Below are 8,718 nucleotides of genomic sequence, written 5' to 3'. Positions count from 1 at the left end.
CCCAATTTCTGATTTTTCTTTCAAAAACACCAACCGAATCTAAATTTTCACCCATTTTTCTCAAAATTATTTTCAGTTTTATTCAGAACCTATTTTTTTTCCATAAATTTAACAAAAACTAAGATAAATTTTTTTATATATTTAAAATATTAAAATTAATCCTGAAGTAAATTTCGGATCTAGGAATTACATAAATAAATTTAAAAAATAATGTAATTTAAATTCAAATAAAATAATCTAAAGTACCATAACTATTAAATATGTATATTTTATTATTTTTCTTTAAAAAATTAAAATTTAAGAATTTGGTTACATTTTCATTTGACTTTTTCTTTATAATGCCCTTGAAGCCAAAAATCTTTTTTAAAAAATAAAATAAAATTCATTATAATAAATAAATTAAAGTTTTAATTATCAAACATAAAGAATGTATATGATTATTTTTGTAATACCCAGACCCGGAATTTGGACTGAGATTAATTTTAACATTTTAAATATATAAAAAAATTAAATTAATTTATTTTAATTTTTATTGAATTTATGAACAAAATAGGTTATAGATGAAATTAAAAATAATTTTAAAAAAAATGAGTAAAAATTTGGGTTTAGATGGTATTTTTGAAAGAAAAATAAAAAATTAGGGGTCAAAATGTAAATAAAAAAAAATTGTCACGTAAGACCGCCAAGTCAACAATCTCGACGAACCGGAGCACGCTGCGTGGTAAGGCACGCTAACTTTGGTGCCACACGAGATGTCACGCGGGCAATCCGCATGCCCTGCGATCAAATGACCCAGGATTGATCTCACGCGCATGGAAGGTCTAGATTCATTTCTTACTTAAATGCAATCAGACGGTCGCAATCAAATACGATAAATGATCCAGATTAAGGCGAGATGAGTATAAATATTTCGTATTATACTGAACCCAAACTCTAGCCACCAGCCTCTCACCGGAGAAAAAGAATCGGTCATCAGATAAGGGAGCCGATCACTGACCGCCGCCGCACCGGAGCTACCTCCGACAGCCAAAAAAGGTGACAATTGCCCTACTCGCTCGAAATTTGATTCCAAGCACCTCCATGACCAAATCGGAGCAAAACGAACGATGGGTGAGCTAAAAATCGCGGGCAAAACCCGTAACCTTCTCTAATGAGCCCTTTCCCATTTTTCTTTTCGTGCAATTTTTCTACCGCTGTGTTCACCATTCTATTTTCTACAGGTTTACCGAAAAAAACTTTAAGCCGTAAAGGTGAGCCGGCGGAGCTGCCGCACTCAAGAAACCCCATTGCCAGTAAGTTTTTATTTTCTGATTTTTTCAGTCAACTGAGGCTCCTTAACATTTTTTTTGCATAGATATGTATAAAACCGGTTAAAACTTGCCAAAAATGGCCAGGCCAGGTAAACTACCGCCGCAAGCGGCAGTGTCATCGCCATAGCACGGTGATGCTGCCGTGCCAGAACTCCAAAATTAGTCGAAAAAGATTTTTTACACTGATTTTGGATTCGTAGGGTATTCTTAGGTACGTGACAAGTGCTTTGAATTCTGTAGGGATAATTCAATAAATCCGGGAACCGTTAGTACGCACAATAAAAAGTTCAGTATTTCGAACATCGATTCGGGTAAAAATCCCTCATTCTTTTATATATTATGGCAAATTGAGACTTAATAATTAATAATTGTGTATTTTATAAAAAATTAGAGAACTTTAAAAATAATTACAAGTTACTAGTGGAGACGGAACCGGTTAGTTCATAGTTGTTTTGATTTCCTATTTATTTTTATGTATTGCCTATATTTGTTTACTATTATACTGTGCATAACTTAATTTATGAATTTTAGGGTCTTTTTGATTATTTGATTATTTATTTTCCCTACATTGTGTGCCGGTATTTCGATCATTAGTTATTTGGATGTTAAACTATATTGTTGTCTAAGTGAATTATAAGTATAAAATGAGATATAATTATTGTGTGGTTAATTGTTATACTAATAGAAATCTATATGGAAAAGATTTACTAGGTACTCGGGAAAGAGTGGACAGGCTCGGTACATAGGGAACCCTACCGTGAATATTACCTCAGTCGGACAAGGCTGGTAAGTCCCTTACCAGTAAGGTTTGAGAGATATGGTTTACCTTCATATCGAACGGGGTATCAAAATGGTGGAATGTTTGATGCCTATTACCGAACGGGGTATGAAGATGACCGATTAATTATTTAATTAGATATTGGGTTCACGAGTAGAAGGACATCCTATGGATCCCCATGGGTACCGGTAAATAGATAAAAATGAAAATTGATTGTTTCTTGTTATCTTATATATGATAAATAATAGTGCATGAATATTAGTTTTCATAAATTATTATTGGGAAAGACTTGTTATACAAATATGAAATAAATGACTTTCTTTATAAGAATTGAATTTACATTAAATTAAGGGTTCAATTGATTGTTTTTCTAATTTTTACCAATATTCAGTTTTCTGTATATGTAACCAGTGGTGATATTTTTACTGGGTTAGTGTAAGTCACCATTTCATTAACTATTTCAGATTAAGATAACTAAGATTTATATCCCAATCAATAAATGGGTTACAAATAGTTTATCACCCATACTCCTTTTAAGAGCTAGTGAAAGTCATTATAAGATTGCTTAGTTATTTGTCTTTCGTTTATTTATTTGGTTTTCATTTGTCATTTATAATGGACATTTCCGTAACCCTATTGGTCATTCTAAAATATTATATAAGCAATGTAAATCCTAACTCTATTATTTCGTTTCTATATTTAATTTATGATTTTATTTTCATTTAAATTTCGGACATTTATAATTTTTAATAAAAATAATTTAATAAATAAGATATTATTAATTGCAAATTGCAATTGATTAACTTCAAGGGTCTCCTTCACGTTTCTATCATATAAAATATGATTTTTCTCATGTGAGTATTTTCCTTTTTGTCATGACCAAATTATTTGGATATTAAATCACATATATTGTGTATATATATATATATAATTATAAAAAGGATAATATCAATATGTGTAAGTATAAATTACGATAATTATTTTGTTTGGAAGGAAATATAAACCATGAATTATTAAGAATCAAAATAGATCTAGATCTTGATTTCGTTTGATTTTTTTTTATTTTCCATGCAATTATAGATTCAATCAATAATTATTTTATATAATAAAAATAGTGATATTATTATTATTTAAGGTTTCTTTTTATAATTAAAAAAAATTAATTTTTTAATAAAATTTTCACATGTCAAACATACCATTCAGTAAACACCTCACTATTAATTAACCATAATACTGTGAATTATTATTTTTAATTTTAATTACTCTTTATATTAATTATTTATATACGTACATCTTATTTTATTTGTTTTATCTATTATAATTTTATAATACTTTTATTATGTAACTTTATATTTTATTAAATATTATAATAAAGAATTATTTTTTGTCATTATAACATAAAGTAAAAAAAAAAAATTACTAAAAATGTCATATAAAATAATTGCTTAGTGTTGAAACAATTAAAAGTTTTGCATTATTTATTTACATTTTTTGTTATATATAATGTGATATACAACATAATAATTACTCTTATTATTTGACACATTCATTTTTACATTTTTAGTTGATAAATAATTTAGATTATAGTATTAAATTCATAAATGTGACTATTAGTACATACATATATATATATATATGTATATAATAAGGGACATTATTAAGTTTTATAAAATAAAGATAAGTGGTATAATTTTTTAAATAAAATAAAATTAAACAAAATAAATTTAAATGTTAGTGTATGTATAAATATAATATTTAATATTATTTAAGAAATTAATAATTGGTGTAAATTAATTAAGAACAAACAAAATTTCTATTGGTTAAAGTTAAAAAGCATGTTGAAATCATAGTACGCAAGTGTACAAGTAGAGTACAGTTCAAAAAAAATAATAAATAAATAAAGGTTTCCCCATGTGAACAAAATAAAAAGAGTTGCTTGTTTTTGGTACCAAAACTTTTTAAAAATAATTCAATCTACACGGTTTAATGCCACGTGTCGTCTGATTAGTACGGATCCTCACGAGTACTCCATGTGCTCGCTCGCACAGTAATATATCTCTCCTTCTCTTTCTCCATTTCGTTCTTACGCTTCCACACAAACAACAATCCCTAATAAGCCTAATCTCAGACAAGGAGAGATTCAAAGGGAATCTCCTTTTCTCTCTCTCTCTCCCTTCTCACCCGGAGAATGCGCTCAGTGAGTTGCACCAAAGGTAACATGCACTGCGCTCTCTCTCTCTCTCTCTATATATATATATATATCTCCCTTCTTCTCTCTTTCTCTCTCTCTCTCTCTCTCTAGGGTTTGTGGAATGTACCCTTTCTGGTTTGATTTTCTACCATTTGAACGGTTTTCTGATTCTCATTTTCAAAATTTTGCTCTGCGTTTCTGTTGCTATCGTCTTTCTGGAAGTAGATTTTCGGTTTGTGTTGTATCTGGTTGCTGCATTGCGTTTGTTTCGTTTCGTGTTTGGTTGTCGAGAAGATAAGAGGAAGAATAATAGGACGGAAAGAGAAGGAAATTTCTCAAATGTCGTGGTAATTTATTTTTTTTTGTGTGGGATTTGTAACAAACGTAGGGGGAAAAGAAAAGAGTGCTAGAAAGATGCCTTCCCTAACTGTGTCTCGACTGTGTTTTCTTCAATAGAATCAGTTTGATTTTCCATGGGTTCTCAGTGTTTGGTTTTTGTGTTTTTTCGTCATTTCCATACGTTTTCTCGGTAACCAAACATGTCTTTAGATTTTATCTTATTATTTAATTATTTTTTCGGTCTGAGAAGCCAACCCTTATTGGTTGGAACTTAGGGAGGGTAGTCAACTATAGCATGGAAAAGAACATTGCCTTTTTTTTTACCTCTCACGTTGTTACCTGGTAATATTTTTTTTCATCTGTAACCTGGAAACTGGTAATTAACTCAGTAGAATGAGAATATCCTGTGATTTTGAGAGTCCTTCATTAGCTCGTATATGGTTTTTGAAGGTTTTGACTGGGAAGCTATTATTTCTAAGATCTTGCTGTCAATTACTTTGGGTAATTCTAGTGGGTTAAGGAAAGTAAATTAGGTAATAATCCAATCATTGAGATAACATTTTCATTATTAACTTTGACGCGGTTTTATCTATTTTTCATGGTATAATTTAACTTGTGTCTAGTTTGTATTTTCATACTAAAGAATATCCAATTTTTGAATTAACTTTGTCTTCTTTGTTTGTTCTTTCGTGTTTTGACATTTGCAAACAGAATTAATATGAATAGTTCGTGGTTTTTTGACGAAAACTTCAATGGCCTCTCTGATGACTTCTTTGATGATGTCGTCAAGTGTTTTGACTTTCCATTAGAAGATGTGGAGTTGAACAATGGAGAAGATTGGGATGCTGGCTTTCAAAACCTTGAGCCACCCCCTGCTAATGTCTTGGCAGGTTTATCATCTGATTTATCTGATAATACTTGCAAACAGAATGTGGGAGTTCAGCAGAGCCGCCCTATGCCGGTGCGTTTTCTTGTTTGGTAGCCTTGATAATTGGCTATGCCTTGGTATTATCTTACCATAGGTTTGCTTTAGTTACTTTACATGCATATTAGGTAATCGATGACTGGCGATAATTATCATCTGAAAATTATTTTTTCTGAATGCTTGTCATCCTTCATGTCACGTGCTTAAAGTCAACTCACTCAGTTTGGGCAGGCAAAAGAGATACAGAATGTTCTGTGCCTGGTTATATGTAAAGTGACCTATATCACGGTTATCTTCCTCTTCTTATGGGATGAATTCACATGTGTGCACTACAGTGCATGGAGTATAGCTATAACTGTGTTTATTGCATATGGACCACTGATGCTTGTTAAGTAAAAGAAATGTGTGGTTGAGACTTTTGCTAAAACACATACTAGTGTTGGTGCAAAAGATAAAGAGAAAATAACACTTAAAGACTGAGATTGAGACAAATTTGGTTGCCCTTCAAATTCTGACTTTTTGGAGATATAATATGTCTATTATATATATATATATATTTTTTTGTATCTGCAACATGAGGAAGCAAGTCTGCTGAAATGATCAGACAAAGCTATACGGAAGCACGTTAGATTTAGATGATCTTCTCTATATTAAAACATACAGGTGTTGGCGTTTTTTTTTTTTTTTTTTTTTTGAGTATATGTTCTTTGGTTCAGGTAGTTAACAGATACTCCGCTATCGATCATATTATGATTATATTGCTGATTTTATCTATCTTAACTGCTTTATACTAGATGTTCCTTGCCCTATTCTGTTAATCACATGTCTATTCATGGGTGTCCAGATTGTATCACCTTATTTTTTATCCTTAATTGTGAGATATTCAGAAGTTTGTTTAAACTCTCTGCCCTCAAGAACCATAAAATCAGTTGTTGCATTAGAAATTGTTACAAAGACTTTTTTATTTGAACTTAGTTATTACTTTTCCTCAAAGCAACCTTCCATGGAACTAGGCCATTTTTGAGTATATTTTTTAATCTTTCACATGGTTGGCAATCTTTACTAACATTTGGTACTTTGCTAATCTGTCTTTTTGTTGAGCGGTATGGTGCCATTCTCTCTTTGTTGGAAATAAAAGCATATTGGTAGATTGCCTCCCGTATCTTGTCTTCAGTTTTTTAACTAGCGCTGTGGTTATTTGTCCATTATCTCAAAAATGATGTACTTAAATTAAAATCTTGTCCTCTCATCTGACCTTTGTTGAATTACATATTAATCTCAGTTTCAGTACAGCGGTACTTCTGAGGTGAAACAACACCCAAGCACTTATGGAGCTCCCTCCAGCAGAAGTATTTTTATCCACAAGTCTACTAATGGCAAAGATTCACGGCTGCTTCAAACCTCCAGTCCAGTTTCTGTCCTTGAAAATAGCAGTTCTTCCTCAGCCGAAAATCCTGCATCCTTAAACACTAAACTTAGCATCCCAGTGAAGCGTACTCGAAGCAAGCGTAGACGCCCCTCAGCCTCCTACCTGCAATCCACATTTCGTTTCATCTCTTCTGTGACTGCTTCTGGAGAATCTCATGCTACTGTTGAATCAGAATCAGAAAGCTGTCTGGCTGAGAAATCGTCCAAGAAGAAGCAGAAAAAGAAAAGGAATCTGACACTCCTCTCAGGCTCTGGTGAGACTAAGAAATCCCTGCCAGACCAGTCTGTCCCAACTAGAAAATGCATGCACTGTGAGGTGACTAAGACCCCACAATGGAGGGAAGGGCCAATGGGGCCAAAGACTCTTTGCAATGCATGTGGGGTTCGGTACAGGTCTGGGCGTCTCCTTCCAGAGTATCGTCCAGCTGCCAGTCCTACCTTTGTTCCATCCTTGCACTCAAACTCTCACAAAAAGGTGATAGAGATGAGAAAGAAGACTGAGCAGTTACCCTCTAAGTCTGTGACATACACTGTGACACCAGAAAACTCACATGGTTCGTGTCTGCTGGATTATTATTAGAAGAGGAGCTTTAGTGGAGGAGAGCTTTCTTGTTCTCCATCAGTTTTTCTCCCCGTAATATGTCTTGTTTTTTTGTCTGTCTTCTTGTACAAGTAGGTATTTTAGATGATAAAAAATGTTTGTTCGTAGGAGCAGATAGGAAGTAGATGTTCAGAGTAGGATTAGGTATCTTATGTGCCCTCCAGTGTGCGTAACATATTTGGCCAGTTGATTACTAGGAGCTGGAGGTCCAGGACAGTGTCAGGTTCAAATACCCTATTCTTTTATTCTTAACTATAAAGTTTTCTTATCTCTCCTTAGTGAAATAATTATCAGGTACCAAGTATAGATGTGAACTTGTTACATCTGTCTATGATCAGAATGCCTTCTATTACGTCGTCTTTGTAGCAGGATGAAAAGCAATCGGTTGAAATGTGGCAAAGCCCGTGGAGGTAAAACTAAATTAGTTCAGGCCTTACATTGTTTTTATCATTTTTGTAAGCTTGCTTATTTTGATGCAAAAGACAATGTACAAAATAGTGACCTTATTTCTTGCTAATGCTTACTGAGCAAGCACCCTGGCTGCAACCATACACCATTTCTTCATGTTTTAAGTTCCGTGATTCTTATCCTTTGATAGTCTTTCTACTGTCCGAAACTCGCAGAACCTGAGTCTAGTGTCACGTGAAGACAAAATAGAAGATAAATAAGGTTTTTGATTGTTGATTTGTTATTGTGGTAAGAAAGAGGAAATGTAGGAGAAGTGCCGAATGGGCCAAGATATGAGGTGTTTGATTCAGAAATCTGTTGGAACCATGAAGAAGGTAATGTGTGCTTTTTGAGGGCAACAAGAAGCTCAAATTTGATGGACCAACAAAGCGGACAGCTTCGAGGTAGCTATCAAATTTGGGCACTCTTGTTGCAAAGTTCCTTGTCAGGGTAGGTTGTTACCTTTCAGAATCAGGGAGAAGAGATGGAGCCGCCCTCTTCCGATTAAGTTTGAATCTTAGCAAGCTCTCTTGGCTCCCACAAGACAATTTCCTTGCGGCAAGCGGCAGGCTAGCTCAAACTGCAAAAATAAAGAATCACTCGTAGGATGTCAGAACAACACAGAATTCATGAGGTAGGGCTCTTTTAGAGCCAATAATTTTATGGTAAACAATCATGGGTCCTGTGCAGCAGTCTGCC

At 33.2% G+C, this 8,718-nt stretch overlaps 1 protein-coding gene across 1 annotated transcript; it reads left to right on the top strand.

The window, feature by feature from the left end:
- The first annotated feature begins 4,163 nt into the window (after positions 1-4,163).
- LOC110813426 (GATA transcription factor 11-like) lies at positions 4,164-8,123 on the top strand. The gene is made up of 3 exons (XM_022040557.2): positions 4,164-4,301; positions 5,330-5,579; positions 6,826-8,123. The coding sequence occupies exons 2-3, from the start codon at positions 5,337-5,339 to the stop codon at positions 7,549-7,551; spliced, it is 969 nt and encodes a 322-aa protein (XP_021896249.1). The 5' UTR covers positions 4,164-4,301; positions 5,330-5,336; the 3' UTR covers positions 7,552-8,123.
- Positions 8,124-8,718: the final 595 nt, after the last annotated feature.

The sequence above is a fragment of the Carica papaya genome, chromosome 2 (genome assembly GCF_054855325.1).
Source record: "Carica papaya isolate Zhongbai chromosome 2, ASM5485532v1, whole genome shotgun sequence".
NCBI classification, from domain to species: Eukaryota; Viridiplantae; Streptophyta; class Magnoliopsida; order Brassicales; family Caricaceae; genus Carica; species Carica papaya.
Note: the sequence above shows the minus strand (reverse complement) of the source record. Positions and strands in the feature narration are given on the sequence as shown.